The sequence below is a fragment of the Gossypium hirsutum genome, chromosome D03, assembly GCF_007990345.1.
Source record: "Gossypium hirsutum isolate 1008001.06 chromosome D03, Gossypium_hirsutum_v2.1, whole genome shotgun sequence".
Taxonomy (NCBI): Eukaryota; Viridiplantae; Streptophyta; class Magnoliopsida; order Malvales; family Malvaceae; genus Gossypium; species Gossypium hirsutum.
The window spans coordinates 6,412,656-6,438,649 of NC_053439.1; the positions used below are offsets into that span (position 1 = coordinate 6,412,656).

The 25,994-nt window shown below is 33.9% G+C and overlaps 1 protein-coding gene across 4 annotated transcripts; it reads left to right on the forward strand.

Annotated features, from left to right (window-relative positions):
• Window positions 1-2,946: 2,946 nt before the first annotated feature.
• Window positions 2,947-19,591, forward strand: LOC107950380 (protein ACTIVITY OF BC1 COMPLEX KINASE 8, chloroplastic). Of its 4 annotated transcripts, none has more exons than XR_005911116.1 (22): window positions 2,947-3,795; window positions 4,560-4,695; window positions 5,501-5,667; window positions 5,928-6,048; window positions 7,472-7,572; window positions 7,866-7,964; window positions 9,079-9,189; window positions 9,291-9,370; window positions 9,510-9,579; window positions 14,809-14,882; window positions 14,996-15,065; window positions 15,157-15,245; window positions 15,560-15,684; window positions 16,246-16,326; window positions 16,412-16,472; window positions 16,583-16,637; window positions 16,725-16,823; window positions 16,935-17,024; window positions 17,900-17,959; window positions 18,082-18,205; window positions 19,079-19,140; window positions 19,219-19,591. XR_005911116.1 is itself a non-coding variant. In XM_041089688.1 (21 exons), exons 1-20 carry the CDS (start codon window positions 3,271-3,273, stop codon window positions 18,196-18,198), a joined length of 2,331 nt encoding a protein of 776 aa, XP_040945622.1. In that variant the 5' UTR covers window positions 2,947-3,270; the 3' UTR covers window positions 18,199-18,205; window positions 19,079-19,591. The 4 variants fall into 4 exon arrangements, 2 of the variants coding, with proteins under 2 accessions (XP_040945622.1, XP_040945623.1); XR_005911115.1 differs by having other exon boundaries at window positions 19,238-19,591; XM_041089688.1 differs by having other exon boundaries at window positions 19,079-19,591.
• The last annotated feature ends 6,403 nt before the right edge of the window (window positions 19,592-25,994 follow it).

Sequence of the window (25,994 nt, forward strand, 5' to 3'; positions counted from 1 at the left end):
TTCCCCGATTATCTTTAATTTGGTTAAATTCCCAATTTGTACAATAATTCAGTTCAATTTATCAATTCCAAACATTTTTAACATCTTATTATATGCATAAATCAGTTCAATTTCATTTTTTGAATGTCCCTAAAGTTTTACTATTTATTTAATTTAGTCTTTAAAACTGAATTTACCATAACTTTCAATTTTGAGCTTTGGTTTCAAAATTGGTCTCAATTACATCCTTTTAGGACCCTCTACTATCTAAAATTACATAAATTTCACATCAATTTTTTAATCTATACACTTTAGTCCTTATATTCAAAAACTAGTAATTAAGTTTTACAATCTAGTCATTTTCACTTCTAAGCTTAAAATCTATCAATTTAACACTAATTTATTTAAGAAGTTTTTATAAACGTTAATAGTTTTACAAATTGGTACATGGGCTAGTTAAATCAAGCTCTCATGACCTCAAAAACATAAAAAGTATAAGAAATGACTTGATTGAACTTACAAATTAAAGGCCGAAAGTTTTGAAAGCGTAAAACCCTATTCTTTCCTTTGCAATCGGTGGAGAAGAAGATGATGAACAAATGTTTCTTTTTTCTTCCAATTTTGTCTTTTATACTTAGTTTAACTTTTAATTAATCTCAATTAATTTAATTAAACTTGAGCAAGCTAACCTTAAGCATGATTAACAAAGTTGGTGGATTTTTATCGTCACCCACCACCGTTTGGCCATATACAATTGGTCTAATTGCTCATTTGGTATTTTGGTTAATTAAACATCTATATCAATAAAATTTTACAATTTAGTCCTTATATATTAATTAACTACCAATTTGACAAAATTAGGAGACCAAACTTTAATAAGCTTTAATACTAACCTCGTAAATATTAATATATATACAGACTTGGATATCGAAAATGGGGTTCCAAAACTATTGTTTCTAACACCACTAAAAATCAATTGTTACAAATTATTTGTTAGTTCATTTTGTCGATTGCATATGTATCGTGGATACTCATCAATGACAATGCATTGTGTTGGTGAGTCGTGATGAGAAAGGTGGAACCAATGTATTTTCGACAATCCAGCTAGCCGAGGATGTTCATTGTGGCAAGAACATTGACTTGGTAGATTGGAGTGCTATGAAAACCTCATTGGAAATGCTAGAGGTACAACAAACCAATGTGAAGCCTGTTGAACTATCAGTGGGGCTATCACCTATGAGGGAGATGGTTATGCATCAAACTTTATCAAAAAAATAGTGATGCAAATTGGGTAGTTGGATCGAGTAAATTTTACGCGGGAGGTACATCTCAAACACTTTCTTAGTGTTTTTCATTTTGACTTACCATTGGCTTAGAAAAGATACAGAGGCCCTTTCAAAGTTCTAAAGCGAGTAACCTAAGGGACTTACAAATCGAAGTTGGTAAGAAACTCAAGGTTAACCCAATGTCCAAGTGGGCACGTCTAAGCCTATTTGTGAGGATCAAGAGGTTCCTGATCGTGGCAAGTCACAGTGTGGGCAAGTAAGAGCGATAGGCTCTTACAACAGAGATGTGCCAAAGAGAGGGGCAGTTCGAGTTAGGCAACGATCAAAGCTAAGACAAATATTCTGAGGGATAAGATTATCCAATAGAGGCTAATCGAAAATCAACCAAGGCATCAAGATAGTTTGAAAATGAGTCAAACCAATGTCATTCAGAGGACGCGACAAGGGCGTCGTAAGAATGGGTGGGGGAGAATGTCACATGCCACAGATCAAAGCTCGTGACTAATGCACAAAGAACGTCCTACGGAGGTTAATTGATTAAACGAGATTCATTTGACCCATTTGAATTGACCCGATTTGTGGAATATGTGGAAAAGACCATCTACTTAAAGCCTCGGTGGCCCAGTAAAACATTTAAGGGAAATTAAAGCTACCTTGGTAAATATGGAAAGTAATACTAGAATATTTATAATATTAGAATGTTTGATTTTGTAATCTTAGAGGATCATGTAAATCCTTTAAAAATATCAAAATGTAGATTGACTTAATCTCGATTGTTGATGTAACGTAAACTGTTCTGTTGGATCTAAGAGAGCTCAATTATAAATAGAATCATTCCTTCTCATTTGTAATCATCCATTAAATCCCATAGTATCCTATTATACTTTATATTATATATGAGAGCATTTACTCAAACACTTGGTGTACATTACTTTCTTGTGGCTTTTTCAGTTCTTTTGTTGCTCTTTTGCTTTTAGATTTGTTTTTGCTTTATTTCAATGCCTTAGAGAATATCCAGGAGAATTTTCACTTTTTGAGAGTTAGGCAGATTTGAAGTAAAGAAACCGTCTAAAGCCACACGATTTGTCAGACTTAAGTTCTAACCCCGTGACACTTGTAGATAACTATCTCTACTGACAAAAGCACCCCTCTCTGTAAACCATATATGACTCTCTGTGGAGTCTGAGGACAAAACCTTGACATGAAGACAATACCTTCGATTGTTGAGATCCAAGTCGGCAACTCAGAGAACAACATTTTAAAGATAAAATTTCTCTCGAAGGAGCCGATTCTCCCTTCATAAAACAAAATATAGATATAGATAAAGATAAAATAAAATAAAATAAAATAAAAATCTATATATATTATAAATTAACTGATATAAACGGATAGGACAAGTATGATTTCATTTTATTTGGAAGAGAGTAACGTAGATAAAGCTACCATCGGCATTCGATACCCGTACGGTATAACTACAAGTGAGTTTAGGCATGCACCCTAGTGGCACACTCAACATCAACCGGCAGGCTGACTTCACTAAACTCCCTCCAGCAAGCCTAACATACATACGCGGCTAGGATTGTTTTTGGGTAAGATTTTTAAAAATACTTAACCAATTAAACGCAAACATAATTAACACGTGAGCATCCATCCAAATGAAAATTTTTTGCCAGACCAACACCCTTTGTGGCCAAGACATCTCCGCGCCATATTCTCCACCAATCACAACTCTAAGCCTCTATTTCTCTATCCGCCTTTGCCACGTGTCCACCTTACCTCCACCCCTTTTTCTTCCTTTTTCACTTCATTTTCTGAAAAATCTGTCCGTTTCTCTGCAATCTCTTCACTCTCCCACCACAGGACATTCACAGTCCCAAATATATAACCCCTAAAAATAAAAAATAAAAATAAAAAAGAGAGAAAATAATGACTTTTTTGGGGGGTTAGTTAGGGTTTGATTCAAGTTTTCTGGTTGTTGCAGGAAAATTTTAGTTCAGTTGCATTAATGGCGTCATCATCTCTACCATTACAAGAGGTTCACTTTCTCTCCCCGAGAACTACTTCGAAGCACCGGTTTTATCTCTCTAGATGTTCTTCTCTCTCTAGAGTTTCTCTTGCTGGGAACGGCCATTTAAGGAACGGTGTCGTTTTGCGTTCTCGAGTTCGAGCGCTTAAAGAGGAAGGAGTTTCCTATGAGGAAAGGGAGCGAGAATTTATCAAGGAAGTCAACGGTGGGTTTGGATCGAATGGGAATGGTAGTGCTAGTAAGTACGTGTATAAGAATGGATCGGTTGAGGGATATAATAATGCCAACGGTGGAGTAGGAGTGGTGGAGAGTGAGGGCAATGGGAGCTTGGTCAAGTATGTGAACGGGAATGGGAATGGTGCGGCGGCGGAAGTGATGGCAGCGGAGGTGATGCAGGTGGTAGAAAAGGAAGGAGTAGTTTCGGAGGAGGCGAGGAAAAAAAGGGTAGAAGATATTGGGAAAGAGGAGGCTTGGTTCAAGCGGAGCACTCAAGACCAGGTCGAGGTACTTGGTTTTACCTTTTGTGGAGTTGGGACTGATTTAGAAAAAACTTGGTTTTATTTGTTTTTACTTGCTTTTTTTGTTCTTAAAAGGTTCTGCGAAGCAAAGTAAATCATAGAAAGTAAAACCATATTAATTCAAAGGGAGCCAAAATATAAAAGTAGATTATGAATGTATTCTTTACAAAATGTGATATTTCTAATCCAATATCTATATATTTAAAAATTTGTATTCAAATACCATTTTTGCTTTCTGATTTTAGCAGCAAAAAACAATTAACAGAATTAGCAACTAAGAATTCTTTTAAACAAATGTTGCCTCTAATATTATATAACAAGATATGGGGCTCATGGAATTTGAATATTGTGGTGAAAATTTTGTTTGCTTGTAAGTAAATGTACTACTAGTTCAGACTTTGCAGGATTGCTTTTAAAGTTTTGGTGTTGATCTCCATGATTAATGGAGCTGTATCTTATTTTGAATGTAGTATCTTATTTCATTATTAGAGAGGAGTGTCTACAGCTAATAATAACAAAAATCCAGGTTTAAGCTTGTGCTTGGGTGCCTTTTCCTTGATGTACTTTCTCACCCATTTCCGTGATGTTTGTTTGATTGCCTTGTATAATGTAATACAGTTGAGTTGACCGCATTGATTTGTTTTTAGTGTCACAACCATCTCTGTTTTGGTGCGTTTTCTACCTAAGTAGCTCTGGTTGTGTCCCTTCTATTTTGTATTAACTGTAATCTTGTGGCAATAAATCTTTCAGGTTTCTGTTGCTCCTGGGGGACGTTGGAGTAGATTCAAAACCTACTCAACAATACAGAGGACCTTGGAAATATGGGGATTTGTTCTAACTTTTGTATTTAAGGCATGGTTGAACAATCAGAAATTCTCCTATCAAGGTCAGTTACTGCTAGATATGCCCTTTCTCTTTGCAGTAAGCCTCCATGACAAATACAAAATTTGTTATTGTAAACCATTTCTTTCTTCCATCTGATGGAACAGAATAATAATACTAATAATAAAAATAATAAAATAGTAATTATTTAATTAAAATTAATTGTCTCATTATCAATTGGTTTTGGTTATGTTAGAGGTTAGCTGCTTCGTAGGTTTATAGCTGTTAAAATACAGCACACCTGTATGACTGTCAGCAATTGCGCCGTGTTTTTCATTTTTCCCATCATTTACTTGGAGGAAAAATAGATTATAAAAATTGGTATAGCCCAAATTTGATCCATGACATATGATGAAAAAGGTGATATTTTCAGAAAATGGTATTTTAGAAAGAATACATCACAAATTATATAAGTTCATTGTTTTACATTTTAGCAACCCTAATTTAAGTTTGACTAGATAAAGGGATGTTATCTAATAGAATTAACATTCTTGAGATGAAATATAAAGAAGATTGCTAGTTTGCGAAAAGAATTGGTTTTGAATGGTTGACATGATCCAGCAATGTTATCAGGATATAAAATTTTCTTTGTGATACTTTTTATTCTGTATCCTGCCTTTATAGACAGTGAGTGTGCTTGTAGCATCCTCTTGCATTTCTGAACTACCACCAGATGTTGGAACATAGAAGTGCAAGGGGTGGCTTGTTTGACTTATGTCCTTAGATAAACCCTGTGGTCTTATATATCATATTGTTATGTATCCTTCTTGTTGGCATTATATATCTTGTTTTAAGGTGCATTCATGCAGGAGGAATGACTGAGGAAAAGAAAGTTCTAAGGCGGAAGGCCCTGGCAAAATGGTTAAAAGAAAGCATCTTGAGACTGGGTCCTACTTTCATCAAAATTGGCCAGCAGTTCTCCACAAGGGTCGACATTCTTGCTCAAGAATATGTTGATCAGTTGTCAGAGCTACAGGTTGAAGTTCCTTTTCTTTTAAATTTTAAATTTTAACTTTTAGGTCGGATATTGTTTATTGTGAACGTTAGTTCTGCTTGTAGAAGAATTCATTCACGGCAGATTGTGAAATAAACTGTATAATAATTCTGTGCCCCAAAATCATATAATGATTTTCTAGTACATACTACCCCCTCCCTTCTACAAGAGAGAGTTAGCTAGCAATATGGTTTCTGAATTTAAAATTTTGTAGTACAGAATTTAATTCTATTCACATGCAGGATCAAGTTCCACCTTTTCCATCAGAGACTGCAGTATCTATTGTTGAAGAAGAGCTTGGAGCTCCTGTGGGTGTTATCTTTGATCGGTTTGACTATGAACCCATTGCTGCTGCTAGTCTTGGTAAGCTTCTTGACCTCTACATTTTTCTGATTTAATTTCTTTTTCATCACTGAATAAACATTTCATAAGATCAATTGGTAAAAGATGGATTTTTTTTTTCATTACAAATTGGGGAGGGGGATGGATTGCACAAGGCTTGAACCTTGGGCTTTGGTGTCAACTTATAACAATGTTGCCACCACAACTGTGGCTTTGTTGGTGGTAAAAGATGGATTATGCTGTGGTTAGTATGACCATTGTCAAATCACCAAATTTTATAACATACCCCCCTCCTCTCCAACCTGATTTTGAACAAGACTTTACAAAGATATGTTGCATCTCATGCCAAGTGGTATATTCAGAACAATTTTTGTTTTCTTCATTTAATTTTTCTGTTTTCTTTAATTCACTTATTTTACTTGTAAATAAATTCGAACTCATACCAATTTGGTGGACTATTTAACAGTTTGACTAAAATAACATGTAAATAAGAAAGACGCAAAGATAAATTCAGAGCTAGCTGTGCCTAAAAGAAGTTTACTGATCTAATGTCTTCATATGATAATATATCAAGAACTGTTACTATTCTATTGCTTCATTAACACATTAATGTGGCATCTAATGCTTATTTAATTATATATATGAATAACTCTGTAGATTTCTATGAACTTGTTACAAGATGAGAGAGATATGGAATGTTATTACCCATTAGCAATAATGGAATTTTGACTTTCACTTTTCCCCCCAGTAGTAATAATTCAATTAAATGAAATAAAAAGAGCCCAAGTTTTCTGATGCTTGCATAAGGATGTGTCCAGATTGAGCACAATAACAGAATATGATCAATGTAACTGAGCTTCGTGGTTGGAAAAGACTTGTTTGTTGTATGTTGGACATCCACTTATCATTTCGTACTCTCACATAACATATTAAGTGCTTATGTAAGTTAAAGCCTCACCAAACCACTCTTTATAACTATTAAAAAAATTGGAGTTGACTTTCTTGTCATCACATTATTTTTCCATTTGGCAGCAAATGAATTCAGCCATGTTGTTTATTTCTCCCTCACTCCCCCTTTAAAATTAGCCCTATCCAGATGATATTTTAATTTCAATGAGTTTGCAAATGTTTAGAAGAGTCAATTTAAAAACAGAAGAAACAAATCGTATTCATGATTAAACGATAAAGGAGTAAGAGAACATACACAGGAAAAAGTTGGGTGTCTATACACTGACCGTGAACCATATTATGACACATCATTAATACGGTGAACTGATTTATACACTGTCAGTGTATAATTAAAATAATTTTATCTTTTAACTGGTGGCATCATGTGGTTCATTGGAAGGTATAGATCTATACACTGTTATTGTATCAAATATAAATCCATAATAGTTTGCTAGTTGATTAAATGGAATTGAAAGATTTATTGTTTCTTTTGCAGGCCAAGTCCATCGAGCAAAACTGAAGGGCCAAGAAGTAGTTGTCAAAGTACAAAGACCTGGTCTAAAGAGTCTCTTTGATATCGATCTTAAAAACCTGAGGGTTAGTTTACTAATTTTTGAAATTCTATGTACCACTGATAATGTTATCCCTTATCATGACTTCATCATGCCTATGGTTTATTAGCTTTTGTGACTTCTGGTGTGTTACCATTTACTCTTTGATTCGCTTGTCAAACATGATTTCTACTTAATTACTTTGGTTTTGCTATCACTATCATTGGGTACTAATAAACTGCTTATTTTCTATTAAGATAATCTTGAAAGGAACTTTTGGAAAATGAGAACGATTACAGAAGGTTAAAGATTCTGACTCTTGCTTGGTTTGGCTTTTAGGTAATAGCTGAATATCTTCAGAAGATAGACCCAAAGTCAGATGGTGCAAAGCGAGATTGGGTTGCAATTTATGATGAATGTGCAAGTGTGTTGTATCAGGTAGTCTCATTACTGTATCAGAAGCTATCAAGTGCCTTGCTTCTGAATTGCTTTAATGCTAGATTGTGTGCAATTTGCAATTGCTAATATTTCCCCATAAAATTTATGCATGAAGATTATTTTAAGTTTTAAGGACCTTTTTGCTTCTTAAAGGCTGATGCTCGAAAGATCTCAATGTCACAAGACTGGATGAAATTAAAATAATGAACTAGGAAGAGAGTTAAAGGCAAGTGAGGATAAACAAGTAGGGAATAAATGAAATAAGAAGGAAAACCTTATGAACAGGGAAAATTCAGGATTTTAGGGAGAATTGGAAGAACTTGGGGGGAAAACTGAGAAAGAAGCACTAGAGGCAAAATATCTTAGTAATTCATCATCCAAAAATTGCTAGAAGCTAAAATCAGATGAGTGTAAATTAAACCTTAAACCATAAGTAGATCTACCTCATTAACTATGTAAGAATTGAGTGCACATTTTAGATTAAATAACCAAAGGATTTATTAGGAATAAGAATGATGAAATGATTGGATTGTATACTCATGCAACATGGTGAGGGAAGGGAATAGTGAAGATTTCTTTACTAGTGAAGGCATAATTGGTGTTTAATTGGATCCTATGTCATGACCAAACCTTCTAGCCTTATGCTAAAGACTCTTTTTAAAGGGAGAACTCTTGGTGGAAGTTTGAAATTAAGGATTTTGTGCTATGGCTCTGAGCTTCCAATAAGGGTAAGATATTGATAAACACAGAAGATAGCATGAATAGTAGTTAGACTTCAAGGGAATGTCCTAAACTAGAGATGTTAATAATAATGTAGGAAGAGCATTAATTAGTCGTGCTCACTGTTTAGACTCATGTTTTTGAGAATTTTGAAAGATCTTATGTATATGAAAATGTAAAATATCGGCCGGGGAATGAGAATGCATTTTGGATTGCCATTAAATTCAGTAATTAAAAAGCAACATATAGGCAAACTATTTGAGTTTTTTATCATCTTGACCTGCGGGTTAAACGCATAATCTTACCTAGTGCGAGTTACTTTCTTCTTTCTGCGAATTCTGCAATTATTGTCATTGATATTAACTTATACAATATGCATATATGCAATTTTCAGGAAATTGATTACACAAAGGAAGCTGCCAATGCAGAATTATTTGCCAGTAATTTCAAAGACATGGATTATGTGAAAGTTCCATCAATATACTGGGAATACACCACACCACAGGTATGAATTTTATGAATTTATAAAAAAAAAAAAATTAGAGTTGGAATGTCTTCTGGATTTACATTCTTAAATATTTAGATTTATCCATGTAATCTGTGTAGGTCTTGACAATGGAGTATGTTCCTGGGATCAAAATAAACAAGATTCAAGCTTTAGATCAGCTGGGAGTTGATCGGAAAAGGTTTTGCTAATTTCCCTAGCGAAAACAATATTTCATGCATTGCTTTCTCCTCTTACATATTAACAAGTGATTACAATATATGGTGTTCATGTGTTACCCTTCATGCTCTTCACAGTTATTATATTTTTATGTGATGCAGGTTGGGCAGATATGCAGTTGAATCTTACTTGGAACAAATTTTGTCTCATGGTTTTTTCCATGCTGACCCAGTGAGTTTCTATAATCAGTTTTAATTTGTTGGGCTTTTATACAAATAAGCAAGGTATTTGGGTTTATTTGTGGAACTGCTAGGTCAAGGGGTGTCAGTTGAATATTATGTTTGCACTTTAAACTTGGGTATAACATGCCATAGTTTCAAAGGAATGCTTTGCTTTTCGTTTTGTAGGCCTAGTATTTTTTTAGAACTAAAATGTGCAGTATTCGATTAGCAGTACCTGCTTTTATTTAATTATTTACTCAGATTACAAACTCCACTTCCTGAGCTCCTCCTGCTTTATTTAACTAGAAACTTAAATTACTGATATTAGAAATTTTGCAAAAATTCAAATGTAATTGGGGTTGATGGATAGATACCTTTTCCTGCTGGAGTTCTCTTTGAGTTCCTTTATCCACCAGCTTACTTAGTCAGCTCTAACCCTTGAAGCACAAACATTGCACTATACATGTGTATACATATGTAGCAGTTGGCTTTAAAACATAATGTGCAGTCTTGTTAATTGATAATTCCCTGTTTCATTATTTCTTTTCTTAGACATTATTGAATCAATCCTCATTTCCTCCTAGCTTCTTTCTTCATTATACTATAGCAAGAAAAAGATTAGACAACCATATGCTTACTGGAACTACTAACATTTTGAACGTTAGAAATAGGCTTTTTCTATTATATTTTCTTACAAGGAATTACACTAATATTTATATACATAGTGAGCCTAACTTAGGAAACTCTGTACTAGGAAACAGACTAATTCTAGGGATGCTGTCCCTTAAAAACAGCCTTAAAGTTAGGGATAACAATTATTAAAATATTTACAGAATCCTATCTGATACACTCAAGATTCCTTATTAGGAAACTGTAATCTGACACTCCCCTTCAAGCTGGGAAGTGGATATCATCCATTCTCAGCTTGCTTACTAGTTTCTGAAAGATCTTCCCAGATAATCCTTTGGTAAGTATGTCTGCCAGTTGACCATCAGTGGACACAAATGGAGTGCAAATTAAGCCACTGTCAAGTTTCTCCTTTATAAAATGTCTGTCAACCTCAACGTGCTTCGTATGATAATGTTGAGCTGGATTATGTGCAATATTGATAGCAGACTTATTATCACAATACAACTTCATTGGACATTCCCACTTGATCTTCAGATCTTTCAAAATAATTTTCAGCCATAATAATTCACAAATTCCAAGAGCCATCGCCCTAAATTCAGCTTCTGCACTAGATCTAGCCACAACATTCTGTTTTTTACTCCTCCAAGTCACAAGGTTGCCTCCTAGAAAAGTGCAATAGCCCAAGGTTGATCTTTTACCAACCATAGACCCTGTATAATCTACATCAGTATAGGCTTCAAGGGTTAAATTCTCCCCTTTCTTAAATAGGATTCCTTTGCCTGTAGTGCCTTTTAAGTACTGTAGAATCTGATACACAACTCGAAGATGTGATTCTTTGGGATTGTGCATGAACTAACTTACAACACCAACTACATAGGCAATATCCGGTCTAGTATGTGACAAGTAAATGAGCTTCCCCACAAGTCTTTAATATGAACCTTTATCAACTGCTGCATCTTCTAGTGCATCTCCAAGTCTGTGGTTTACCTTTATGGGTGTCTCTGCTGGTTTACATCCCAACTTGCTCGTCTCTGTCAACAAATCAATTATGTATTTTTGCTGAGATATGAAGATTCCTTCCCGAGAGTGTGCTACTTCAATACCAAGGAAATATTTTAACTTACCAAGCTCTTTGACTTCAAATTCTTTTACTAGGCATATCTTTAAATTTTCCATTCCTTCCAGATCATCATCAGTCACTATAATGTCATCTACATAGACTAATAAAGCGGTCATTCCCCCTGAAGATGAGTGCTTTACAAACAGAGTGTGATCTCCTTGACTTTGTTTATACCCCAACTTGAGCATTACTTTGGTAAATCTTTCAAACCAAGCTCCTGGGGATTGTTTTAGTCCGTACAAAGCCTTTTTTAGTCTACAAACTACCTATCCTGTATTTGGACCGAATCCTGGTGGAACATACATATAGACTTCCTCCTCAAGGTCACCATGTAAAAAGGCGTTTTTGATGTCAAATTGTTGTAATTTCCAGCCTCGGTTGGCAGCGAGTGACAGCAACACTCTCACAATGTTCATCTTTGCAACAGGGGCAAATGTCTCAAGGTAGTCTATTCCATACATTTGAGTGTACCCTTTAGCAACCAATCTTGCTTTGTACCTCTCCAAAGAACCATCTGACTTATATTTCACTGTGTACACCCAACGACATCCAACTGGTTTCTTTCCTCTCGATAATCTTACCAAATCCCATGTCTTGTTTTTTTTCAAGGGCTTCCATTTCAATCTTCATGGCATTTTTCCAATTCTCATCATTTAATGCCTCGGATACAATTTTGGGAATGGAGATAGAATTTAGGCTACTAAGAAAGGCTTTGTGGTTATGGGACAAATTTTTGTAAGACATGAATAAGTACAAGGGATGTTTTGTACAGTCTCTAGTTCCTTTTCTAATAGCAATGGGAAAATCATAGTCTCTCTGATCTGAATTTTCAGTAATATTTAAAGTAGGTTCAACAATTACATTGGGTTGTAGAGTAGTAGGTTGTATATCCGAAGAAGATGATCAAACTTGCACCGGTGTCTTCTTCCTTGAGTAAACCAGTAAAGGACGAGTAGTGTCCTAAATCCCTTTTTGTGATTCGGGTGTATTAGGCTTTTTTTCGGGTTGCATAGGTTCAAGTTGGGCAGGTTGGTTGGTAGGCAATGACTGAGTGTTTGACAGCTGGACAGGAGTTGGAAAATCAAGAATGTTTAGCTGCTGGACAGGAGCTGGAAATTCAAGAAGAAAGAATTCTCTGTCTTTATCTTTTGTGGAAAAGCTCTCCCCTTGAAGATAAGGACGAGTAAAGAAATTCTCTTGTTCTGCAAAAGTAACATCCGCTGAAATATAAAATTTTTTGGTGGCTGGATGATAGCATTTGTACCCTTTTTATGTGGAAGAATAACCGATAAAGACACATTTGACAGCTCGTGGATCGAGTTTTCTCCTAATTTGAGAATGTACATTGACAAAGGCAACACATCCAAATATTTTGGGAGTAAGGTTTGAGGTATTGAAATCAGGAAAGAACTTGCATAGGACTTTGAGAGTCAAGGACTTTTGTAGGCAATCTATTTATCATACGAGTAGCAGTTAAAACAATTCCCCCAGTATTGTTTAGGGACATTTTTTTGAAACAAGAGAGCTCTGGTAATAGCTAAAATGTGACCATTCTTTCTTTCGGCAACACCATTTTGTTGGGATGTGCTAACACAAGATGACTCATGTATAATGCCTTTTTCTTGAAAATATGGGGAGAGAAATTGATTGAAGTAGTCCTTGGTATTGTCCGACCTAAACCTTTTTATTTCAGCTCCAAATTGTGTTTTGATCATGTTGTAAAAGGTTGGAAAGACAGACCTTACATCAGATTTCTGTTTTAAAAGAAATATCCAAGACACACGGGTACAATCATCAATAAAGGATACAAACCACCGAGCCCCAGAGATGTTTCAAATAGTGGATGGTCCCTAAATATCATTATGAATAAGAGTAAAAGGAGCGGATGTCCTTATATTGCTTATCGGAAAATAGGTACGTTTATGTTTGGCAAGTTCACAAACATCACAATGGAATTTTTCAACAGTTATCCCTTTGAACAATGAAGGAAATATCATTTTAAGGACTCTAAATGATAGATGACAAAGGCGGAGGTGATGGAGCCAAATTTGGTCTTTATTGGTTTTAACAGATTTGGATATGAAAAATAATGGTGAGGAATTCAGAGCACTAACTTCTCCACTGGATTCTTCAAGATAGTATAGGCCATTTACTTCCTTAGCATGTCTAATCATCCTCCTCGTATTCTGTTTCTGAAAAAAAATCGATTGGGATAAAAAACCACACTACAGTTAGTCTTTGGTAATTTTTTGGATGGAGAAAAGATTGGTAAATAGTTTTGGAACGTGAAGGACATTTTTAAGAGTAAGAGTCTAGTTTATAACAATATCACTCTGACCAGCCACTGTGATCATAGAACCATCGACTACTGTTATCTTTCTATTATTAGGACAAGGTGTATATGAAATAAATTTTTGTGAGGAGTGGGTCATGTGGTCTGTAGCTCCTGAGTCAAGGACCCAAGACCTGTTGGTGACTGTATCCGAGACTTTAGAATCTTGAGAAGAGGATATACCTGAAAAAGCCAAACTACAAGTACTTGTTGAAGAAAATTTTTCCAGTGGTCCTAGCAAATTCTTCCCATTTAACCTGTAGGCTACTTGGATGTTCTGCAACTCACTTATTGGGTTGGAGTTGTTCATAGAGACTTCTGAAATATCCCCATTGGTATTGGTTTGGACAATTTTAAACATATTTCTTTTGAACAAAATATACAGGCATGAGGGTTGAGCGGGAGTAAAAAAATGGCAGAAAAAAGAAAAAATTCCCAGAAATCGGGCTAACCTGATACCATGTTAGAAATAGGCTTTTTCTATTATATTTTCTCACAAGGAATTACACTAATATTTATATACATAGTGAGCCTAACTTAGGAAACTCTGTACTAGGAAATAGACTAATTCTAGGGATGCCGTCCCTTAAAAACAGCCTTAAAGTTAGAGATAGCAATTAATAAAATATTTACAGAATCCTATCTGATACACTCAAGATTCCTTATTAGGAAACTGTAATCTGACGGAAATCAAATGTAATTAAGGTTGATATGTTTTTCCTGTGCACTTTTCCATTACATAAGTTCCTCCAGCCACCAGTTTTCGTACCCAGCTTAGTTATCTTTTCAAGAGTAGTTATTTCTCAATTTCAAGTTAGTAACGCTCAAAAACTTAGAATTAGCTAATGTATAAAATGTAGGCTGACCAAGAGAGCCAAGAATTGTGTAAACTGCCTCCTTATTTATGGTTAAGATCATTTAGAAGAAGTTCTGGGAGTTTTAGCGGTTTATGTTTTCATTCTGTCTTATAGTATATTCCAATAATTGGGAGACTTGCTGTAGCCTATTCATACCTGTTCTAGGTCTTGAGACCCATAGCTGTAGTAGTTATAAATAAGCCGTAGTCCTCAAGTTCCATGATTTCTCAATGCTATACGGTCCCTCAGGTATTTCTAACAAGAGCTTTCTTGTGTTTTCTTTTTCTTCCATTTCTGCAGCATCCAGGAAATATTGCTGTTGATGATTTTAATGGTGGACGGTTGATCTTCTATGACTTCGGCATGATGGGAAGGTAATTTCCTATTCTAGGGTTAGCTATTTGCAGGCAACATTCTGGATAGAAAGCTTTTCAGGTCTGTTGGTAACTTTGCCTGACATATATCTTCTGTTTTTGCTACCTTGCAGTATCAGTTCAAACATCAGAGAAGGCTTATTGGAAGCATTCTATGGAATCTATGAGAAGGATCCTGATAAGGTAATTATGTCTTTAAGGAACAGCCATATCATGCATTAGTTTGTGGACTTCCGTTGTTATATTCTGTTACTGATTAAGGTAACCTTAATAGGTCCTTCAAGCAATGATTCAGATGGGCGTTCTTGTTCCTACTGGAGATATGACTGCTGTCAGACGGACGGCACAATTCTTCCTTAATAGGTGGATTACAAGAAAAAATCCTATGGTTTTAACTTTTCACAGCATCCTTAAGTTTCTTTTGTCTAATAGGAGGATCTTGGCTTAAACTTTAAAGTGTGCTTTTGTATGCTTGCCTAAAACTGGAAAGATAAATAGTTCATTTTATCTGTGAAATTAGTAATTGGATATGCTCTTTGCCTGTTGAACGAAGGTTTAGAAGTAAGTTTAAACTATTTTTTTATTTAATTGGGTTAAAAAAGGGCATGGGTGGCAAAAGTGATCTCTTTCATCTAATATTCTGCTGAATGTGAAGTACATAAATGTAATTTTTTCAGTTTTGAAGAGCGACTTGCTGCTCAAAGAAGGGAGAGAGAAATGGCTACAACAGAACTTGGATTTAAGAAACCATTGACAAAGGAGGAAAAGATTGCAAAAAAAAAGGAACGCCTGGCTGCAATCGGTAATACATTTGGTGCTATTTTTTTTTCTTTTTAGTGTAAAATAAGGTTTTACTAACTCAGCAAAAAGGACATGAGACATTTTCATAACTTCAGTGGAGAAGACTCACTAAGCATCTAACAGGCTATTTGTTTGCAAGTTATTTGACATTTACATGGATACACACACATACTAGCGATCAGAGGAAAAAGATAATGTCAGCTTCTTTATCAGCTGATCAATTTTGAAAAATATCGGTATCATACGTCTTATGAAAAGATTGCCTTACTTCCAAGGTCTGGCCTTTTTCCTCCTCTTAACAAGAACAATATTTGCATTATGTGGACATTACATGTGGTTGGATATTGAAAGCTCTTCAAAACTTGAGTTGTCTTCCTTTATGTTAGAATCAATTGATACATCCTAGAAAGGCCTCCCTTTTTAAGTTTGAATTGTATTTCTTCCAATCTATTAATGTCCATTTATTTCTTCCTTGAGTTAATAATTCAGCTGTTTACCCTTTAATTTGTTCACTAAAAATAGCAGGTTCCTGCTTCTCATGGATGTTTCATTACCTGAACAGGGGAAGATTTATTAGCCATTGCAGCAGATCAACCCTTTCGATTCCCTGCCACATTCACATTTGTTGTCAGATCATTTTCAGGTAATATATATTAACCTGGTGGCTTCATTTCTATTTGTGCTTTGTTGAACAAGAACCTTAGCACCATGAATTATTTCCTCTGCAGTATTAGACGGCATCGGGAAGGGCCTTGATCCTCGGTTTGACATAACTGAGATTGCAAAACCGTGAGTGTGGTTTAACTCTTTAAGATCTTTGAAGTTTTCACTCATCTTTCAAAGGTTTCGTCATTCATTTTGTCAGTATATCTGATTATCTTGCATTTTATTGCTCCTAGCTATGCACTGGAGTTGTTAAAATTTCGTGAAGCTGGAGTTGAAGTTGTGTTGAAGGCAATCTTCTAATCTTTGAATCTGGTTTTGAGTTGTATTTTTCATGATACAGTTCCATTTTCATGATAATCTGTATAAATATTTCAGGACTTCAGAAAGAGATGGGACAGGCAGTCCCGTGCGTTCTATAACTTATTTAGGCAGGCAGATAGAGTTGAGAAGCTTGCTGAAATCATCCAAAGATTGGTAAGGCTCTAGATTCCTTCTATGATTTTGTTTGAAAGGTTAAAATAGTTTCTATGTTATATCAGTTGTTTCAAATGTTAAATTAATGTTGCAAAATTTTGCATATTACAGGAGCAAGGTGATCTGAAGCTCAGAGTACGAGCTTTGGAGTCTGAAAGGGCTTTCCAACGTGTTGCTACTGTTCAGAAGACTGTAGGGAGCGTAAGTTAAATCATAAATTTCTTTTTCTTTCTGTCTAATTTCATCGTTTGAGATTTGTTTTTAACTATGAAAACATTTTAAATTCCTTCAAACATCATTTTGCACTGTTGAATTATTGGCTTTCTTGCATTTCCAAGTGGATATAGTAAGTTTTTTCTTTTTTGTTTTTTTGTTTTTTGGGGGGGGGGGTGGGGGTGGCGGACTTCACATTAAGTTCTCTTGTATGCATCCTTCCATAGGTTGGCAACTTGTTAATTGGAGATGTAGACCCAGCATGATCCTTCCATAAGTTTATTCCCTTAGTATTATATTCTAATGGTGCATTTGGGAGGACTGGGGAAGTGATGGGATATGTGACAATGAAGTTCATGGATTGCTGGTACAAGTGAAAATCAGACTTTAAGAAGTTCAGAATGGATCAAGTCTTGTGTATTTCAGATATTACTAGAATTGAAGGGTTTTATAGCTTACTGAATTGTTTTCCATTTATAACTTCAAAGGACATTTATGTTCTTGGTAGCTTTTGAACATATTCTACGATGTGGAAAACATTTGGAATGTTCTTCAAAACTAGATATTTACATTTGGGAGGACTGGGGAAGTGATGGGATATGTGATAATGAAGTTCATGGATTGCTGGTACAAGTGAAAATCAGACTTTAAGAAGTTCAGAATGGATCAAGTCTTGTGTATTTCAGATATTACTAGAATTGAAGGGTTTTATAGCTTACTGAATTGTTTTCCATTTATAACTTCAAAGGACATTTACGTTCTTGGTAGCTTTTGAACATATTCTACGATGTGGAAAACATTTGGAATGTTCTTCAAAACTAGATATTTACATGGTGATCCTGTTCCTTTTTACCTATAAACAGGCAGTAGCTGCTGGAAGCCTGATCAACCTCGCAACAATTTTGTACCTCAATTCCATTCGAGTAAGCTCTCTATTTTGTTGGCCAAAAAAGTGCTCTCTATTTTAATATGAATCTATGTATATCTACACCCCTCAGTTCTTGACTGTCTCTTTAATCATTTGCTCTTATGGTTATCAATTTAGGTGCCAGCTGTTGCTGCATACGTCATCTGTGCATTTTTCAGCTTTCAAGTTCTTATTGGTATTGTTAAGGTGAAAAGATTTGACCAGCGAGAAAGGTTGATAACAGGAACTGCTTGAGTAACAGGTAAGCAAATTTTATTTCTTTTACACTTTAAGCATCTTGTTTTAAGTTTCTTCATCTTTGTAGATAATATATAGTGTAAATGAGATTCATCAATGTTGTTTTAGACGCTTGAACTACTGATAAGATTAAGGGTATGATTGATAGAGTGGAAAAGTGGGAGGATCAATAGAGAATGGTGAAAAAGTGGAAAGAATATGAAATTTGGGTGCACTTGGTAGGAAAGAGAAGTGAGAGGAAAGATTTATCATTTTCCACAAACAAAGACAAATCTGTTGTTATGAACACATGAACAGGATAGTCACAGGGCGTTTGACGGGGAAGTTGAAGTCAATTGTCTTCCCTGCTCCAAATTGGCAACGAAAGATGAAAGAAAACTAGGTTGATTTGAGTGAAGTGTTTACATTTACTAGATTCTTTTCAAGATCTATTTTCTCATCTCAACTTACAAAGGGTATGTCTTAATCAAATGCCTAGTGGCATACATTTTATTTTCTTTCCTCTCATTTTTTCAATCATACCTAGCAATGGGTATGAAGAAAATTATATATATACTCTTTTGTACCTTTCCTACCAAGCATACTAATGGAAAGAAAAACACAATTTCTATCTTCCACTTTTCTCATCTTTCGAGTTTTCTTACCACTCAACCAAGCAAATACTAAGTATATCATCATACTATTAGACGTAAATAACAAGTCAGACTCCTACGTGCTCTCTTTGATGCATCCTTTTCTTTTTGTTATGAAAAAAGAAATATAAACATATCAATGTAGATTAATGCCTGCTTTCATGTTATTCTCGTGTTACTCTTCTAGTAAGTTATATCACAGGAGCCGGGAGTACATAATGGAGGTTTAAACCTTGTCTTTGCAGATTTGAAGATTCAACTCGGAGGAAACTTTGATGATAAATCAATCTCTACCCACAGAAACAAAGTGAGAGGCATAGATACACTACATTTTTTGTTTGTTAATTCAACATAAATGAAAGCCTTCAACTTGGTAAATTTTTAGCCAAATGGATGTTTAACAGCTAAGCACTTGGGATGGCCTTAAAAGCTCTCAAAGATCTTGATGATGTTATAGCCAGAGCTTAGTTGCGGCAATTCCTGTAGCAACTTCATATTTTCAATTCTCGAGTTAGCAGTTTTTTTACCCCTTTTTATCATCGGCTGGCCTGATTTTCATGTAGCCTTTTAGCCATAGCATAGATTAACTTCTGCAGAAATTCAATGTTAAGTGTTAGCATAATGTATCCCCCTGTCAATTTACTAAGGGGCATGTCTATAAGCTGTGTATAATATTTCAACATACGAGAAAATGTTGTGTAATTTGTAAGTTATACACCATTCACAGACTACAAATTCAATTATGGTTTCTATCTTAACAGCTTGCTATGCATATATATTTTTTACCTGACAGATTGCACACTTTTGAACTTTTTTTGTTTATACATGTCTGGTTTATGGTACATGAAGACTAATCTTTTCGGAGTTTGTAATTGTCCCGCTCAAAAATATCATCTACAAGGTTCAAACTTGAGTTTTATTTGTTTTATCATTGCATCCAGCATTTATTAATAATTATATTTGGAATCCAGTTTGGAATGAACAGAAAATGTTGATAAATATGAGATTCAAATCTGATTTGGTGTTGTTTGATCCGAAGGTCACCAGAGCCTCTTCTACCAACTATGGTTTTTGAAAACAAGAGTGATACGAAATGGAGGTGAAGTGGTCCTGGAGTTATAAGTAGGCAATTCCATGCACTTTGTTGTTACTTGACAAATGATGATGCCACAATGAGAAAAGGAGAGAAAAAAAGGCAAGAAAAGCTTGGATTTGAAAACTGTAGAAACACCAACTTCCAACAATTGAAAAGGTTATTATTATATTATTATTATTTCCTAAATTCTTTATTCATTAGCTGTCAGTCACTTGATGTATCCTTTTATAATCATTCAAGATGCTAAAGCAGATGGGGTGGGCGGTGTTATGCCCCACTCCCCCTCCGGTATCATCATCTTTCTATTTGACCTAATTTCCAATTGCTATACACTTAAACAGTGATTGTACTTGACATTGTGGTTGGGGGCCAGATCTGTACATTCACATACCCTCAAATATAAATCTTTAGCTCTATTCTTTGTACGGAAGGGGAAAGGGGAAATGTCAACATGCAAAACTCTTTTTTCGTCTCTGACGGCATCAGCTGTTCTACCTTAGTCCTTGGACTTGTCTGAGTTGTGGATTTAATCCTTACATTCTAATTTGATTCGTTTTAGTCCCTTTACTTTTTAATTTGGTCAATTTTAGTTCTTTTATTTTTTTTATTTTAAAATTTTAGTCTTGAAACGAACGGTAGTGGCTAAATTCGTTAGGTCGAATTCTGCTATTAGTCTTGTAAGTTGTGGATTTAGTTCCTGTTGTCCAATTTGATCATTTTTAGTGCCTATGCTTTTCGGGTTTTGAAATTTCAATCGTTATCCAAACAATAGTTGTTAAATCTATTAACTAAAATAGTTTAGTTTTTCTGTGAGTGTTATGTGAAAATAACAAGCTGATATAATATTACATAGACGATAATATGTTTACCATGTAAAATATTAAAAATAACATAATTTAACTTAATGAACTTAACCGTTACTAATTGGCCAAAACTGAAAATTCAAATTATAGAAAAGCATAAGGTTAAATAATGACCAAATTAAAGTATAAAAACAAAATTCAGAAGGTATGTATATATTGTACAAGGTACCTCTGTGGATACCCTTGCCGGTTGACTTCCTTCGTCGATCACGATCAAATCCACTAAGATACCTCCTCTATCAATACTAATCACTCTAAAGGAATGCCCAAGCCGCCACTACTAGAAAGCCCATCACATTGACTTGATAGTCATTACCCATCTTCTGTGCACCTTACAACATCACATCGCTACCCTATAACATCACGTAACAACCCTCATTGAAGGGCAATGAGGGAACCGTCCACCTATGAGAATCCACTACCTAATTAAAAACCCTAAACTCTCTTAAGGAGAGGACATAAACACCCAGACTCTGTTCTCTTTCCCCTTTCTCCTCTTCTCTTTTTTTTTTTAATGGCGGAGATAGGAGATCGATTCACTTAAACAACCATTTTTTAATATATAAAATGTAATCATAAAATTAAATTATTTAATTCAATTAATAATTTTAAAATATGTAATTGAGGTATATATTTATTATAATATGTTGTTAAGATGAAAAAAATTATAAAATAAAAATTGATAAATTTAAAATAATACACCAAAACATATTTGGATACATCCACAACCCAAGGTAAAAGTGGAAACAAAAATTGGATCCTTTAACCTCAAATAACTCATACAACGTGGTTGCCAGAATCAAAATCTGTAACTTAAGCCATGTATAATACTATATGTTCTTTTTAAGGCAATCAATTATTAGAAAGAGAGTAGTTTTTGTTGTGTAATCTAAGCAATTAATTAGAAAAAATTATGGGGTTTCCAAAAATAAAATATTTAAATTATTAGAAAATGTGAATGGACAAGATGGGCTCCCACATAATTGAGCTTAGGTTAAAAGCTAAACCTTCATTAAATTGGCTAGTTAGAATCCAAGAAAACTAAACAAAGAGTTAATCAAGGGAGAGAGAGAGAGAGAGAGAGAGAGAGAGAGTTGGTGATGTAATCCTCTCCTCAGCTGCCCCACCCTTTCCTTGCTTCAATAATCAAACATTATATTCTCCTTACACCTCTCACATACATACATGGAAAGTGAAGAGATGATATGTAATGCAAAAGTTTGGAAGTAATGGGGGAAATGAAGGGGGGTTCACAACAGGCAGGAGCAGCTTTTGTGTGGTTTTCCACTTTGCCATGCACAACAGAGATGATACAAAGGAGAAAACAAGGACATATGATGAGCCATTGGATTTGAGAGATTGGAATATTGCTACTTTTTTTTTCTTCCAATAACTTTGGAGTGAGCTTGGACTTTCGCAGTGGCCTTACTTCCTTCTTCCTTTTTCACATATTTGAATATACATGAATAAAAAGTTATACATATTTTTTTATGTCCATGATCCTTTAAAGGAGGACAAACAAAACCACCATTGAGTGTAACCAAAGATACTATAATCCCCAAAATAAGGTTTACATAATTAGTTCAAACAAAATGTCTCAAAATATATAATCGTTGTATATTATATATATAATAATCAAATCACCATATGTGCTATGTTAGTCTAAAAAAGTAATTGATAATACGATTACTAATAAAAATAATAAGAAAAATAAACATTATATAAATTTTTATCTCATTGCTCTAGTGCATATTTATTGGATTATCCTCTCTTTAATATTTAACATATGCTCTTCATCATCATTTGTTGGTCCTTAATTGAGTTCATCCTCATCTAAATTTAAATATGCATCATTAATATTATCAAAATCTCCTTCTTTCATGTACTCTTCGAAATATGCAACATTTGTTTTTTTATGCAATACTAAGGTGATGTTGTTAATATAGAAAATATTTCTCAACCACATTTTCAAGCCTTTGAATGTCTCAAATTAAAGAATTCGTGAGCTATCTATAATGTTTGTGTCTGACATCATTCTCTCAAATGATATCATCTCCCATGATATAGTGTAAGAAAATCTTTTCTATTTGCATAATTAGCATCGACCTTATAATATTTGGGTTCACAATCCAAAAAATCTATAGCTTTAATTATAAAAAATTATGTTAGGTTATATCACTTTTTATAATACGTAAATTAAGTAAAAAACAATATAAAATTTAAAATATATAACCTTTATTAAAGGATTTTATAAATTGTCCAAAACTTTCATAACATTTCTCATAAATAATATATATTTTTTTAGAAAGCTATTTTTTTATAAAGAAGTTAAGATAAGAAAACAAAACTATAACATTTTTATGAAAAAGTATATTATTTTTATAATATATAACAAATTTATGTCCATACTTTTTTGCTATAATTTTTTTTACAAATAAACATATTATAACATTTTTTTAAAGGATACATTATAACACTTTTATAACATGTAAATTATTTTATAATAAATATTTTGACCATTTGAATTTTTTTTAGAATTTACATAATATACTTTTTTGTTATAACTTTATAAAATATATAAATTATTTTTATAATATAATTATCTCAAATGTTGATACCCATTTATACTTATAATATAATTTTATAATTTATATAAAAATAATTTTTTAAAAAAATTAGATGTAGGTGTAATATCAATTCAATCATAATATAAACTTAAATGCTTACATTAAATATAGTATGCATAAGTTATGAATTATATTACGTTAAGCCTTAAAACTGACCATTTTACCAATAAAGGCTCATTTCTTACTTTATTTATGGAAATGGGTCACTTTATTTGTTATTTACCATAATAGGCGAAAAACACTAAAACGCTTAGACGCGTTTTAAGGGGAAATTCCAACAAAATGCGTCCTTGAAGGAGTGATTTTGCCATGTCAACAAAAAACACACTGACGTGGACGTGCTTTGCTGACATGGCAAAATGCTCCCTCAGGGACACGTTTTAGCTCATGTTTTTCTAGGGTTAGGGCTATTTGCATGTTTAGTGCCTAGAGCTTATGGGTTTAAGGTTAGTGTTTTGAAAAAATAAATTAGGGTTTAGAATTTTTAAAAAATTTAATTAAATTAAGTTTTAGGGGTTTTAAGTAAATTAATTAAAATAAGGTTTAGGGTTTTTAAGAAAATTAATTAAATTAGGGTTTAGGTTTAAAAAAAAATAATTTTGTGTTTAGCTTTTAGGGTTTTTGTAAAAGGGTTTAGGGTTGAGTCTTGAAAAATTTATATTGACAAGAAGGATTTTGTTTTCTTTTTCTACAGTAGTTTCTGAAAAATTAATTTTGAGAAGATACTTCTGAAAAGATAATGTCAAACACGCTTTAAACAGGATGTACTATCAGCAAAAGTACTAAAAAAAGCTCCCACGTGGACGCTCTTTTTCTATAGTAGTTCTTGAAAAAATAATTTTGAGAAGACAGTTTTGAAAAAATAGTGTCAAAAACGCTTCAAGCAGGATGCACTGTCAGCAAAATTACTGAAAAAAGCTTCCATGTGGATGCTCTTTTTCTACAGTAGTTCCTGAAAAAATAATTTAGAGAAGATGGTTCTGAAAAAAATAGTGTCAAAAACGCTTCAAACAGGATACACTGTCAACAAAATTACTGAAAAAAGCTCCTACATGAATGCTCTTTTTCTACAGTAGATCCTGAAAAAATAATTTAGAGAAGATGGTTCTGAAGAAATAGTGTTAAAAACGCTTCAAGCAGGATGCACTATTAGCAAAATTACTGAAAAAAGCTTCCAGGTGGACGCACTTTTTCTAAAGTAGTTCCTGCTTGGCCTTAGGCTATAACAGAGCCAAATTTCATTCTCATGTTGCATAAGTTACAGCAAGAAAAATTAGAGAGGTTAAGCAAAATAGAAATTGAAGATTAGTAAACATATTAGTGTTGTTATTTATTATGATGGTAAGGTCCGTGACTCCGAGAACGGTGTTGCTTTTTTATCGAAGAACACAGCGCGACTGGTTTTTAACTAAAACATAGATTTGACAGAACTTCGTAAAAGAATTAGGCGCAAAATCTTCGGAACGACGCCAATGAGAGTTTCATTTATTAAGTATTGGTTTTGTACTTCGGTTGATCTAGTGACATATGACTCATTTGATATCAAAGGTAGTCATAGCTTGGAGGCGATGGTGCAGATTCAACTCGCTAGTGGATCACCCTATCTTGAGTTATATGTACAATTTTCATCGCCAAATGAAGCATTTGCGACATCAACATCTACTTCTGTTCGAGAGGCATACACGACCCCTGCCCGACAATCCGTTAGTAGGAGGCAGAATGTAACGGCTCAATTTTTAGTGGTGTCGAAAATAGTGGTTCGAGACCACTAAACTGATGAATGAGTTCAAAAATTCTATTATTTAGTATTTATGAGTTAAATGTGATTTTAGGAAGACTTTTAAAATAGTAATTTGTGTTTTAGAAGAAAGTATTAAGTTAAGTGGTTTCGAAAACGAGGTATCGAGACCTCGATTCCATAAACCAAGTCGTAAATATTTTTATAAATATTTATGGAGTGTCCTTGAGTTAGTATTAACATTTTGATAGTTAATTAAATAAAAAGGACTAAATTGAAAAAGGTGTAAAACTTGCTAATCAAAAGAAATAGTGATTAAATAGCTTAAATAGTAAATAAGGGAGGACTAAAAGGGCAATTAGGCACACATGAAATGGTTGGGCAAATTAGTGTAGAAAATAAATAACAAATTAGTGTGAACAAGGGGTAAAATGGGAAATTTTGTAAATAAAACAACAATTAAAAGATTTTCTAGACATTTCTTCATCAATCTTCAGCCAAAAACAGCCATAGGAGAGCTTCTAAAGCTGGTTTTTCATAGTTTTACTCCATGTGAGTTCAGTTCTTGTTTATTTCTTGTAATTTTTATGTTTTTGAGACTTTTACAATTAGGTCCAACTATTTATGCCATTAGTTTTTGATTTTATGGGTAATTTTGAAAGTTACCATTGATGAATGCTGGATGTTGGTGATGAATTAACATGGATTTATAACTTTAATTTTATTATATGATGATTTTATCAAGTGATTTCAATATAAATTGATTTTAAGACCAAATTGTGAAAAGATTAAATATTAGGATTTGATACTAAAATTATGTTGATCAAAGGTTTTATA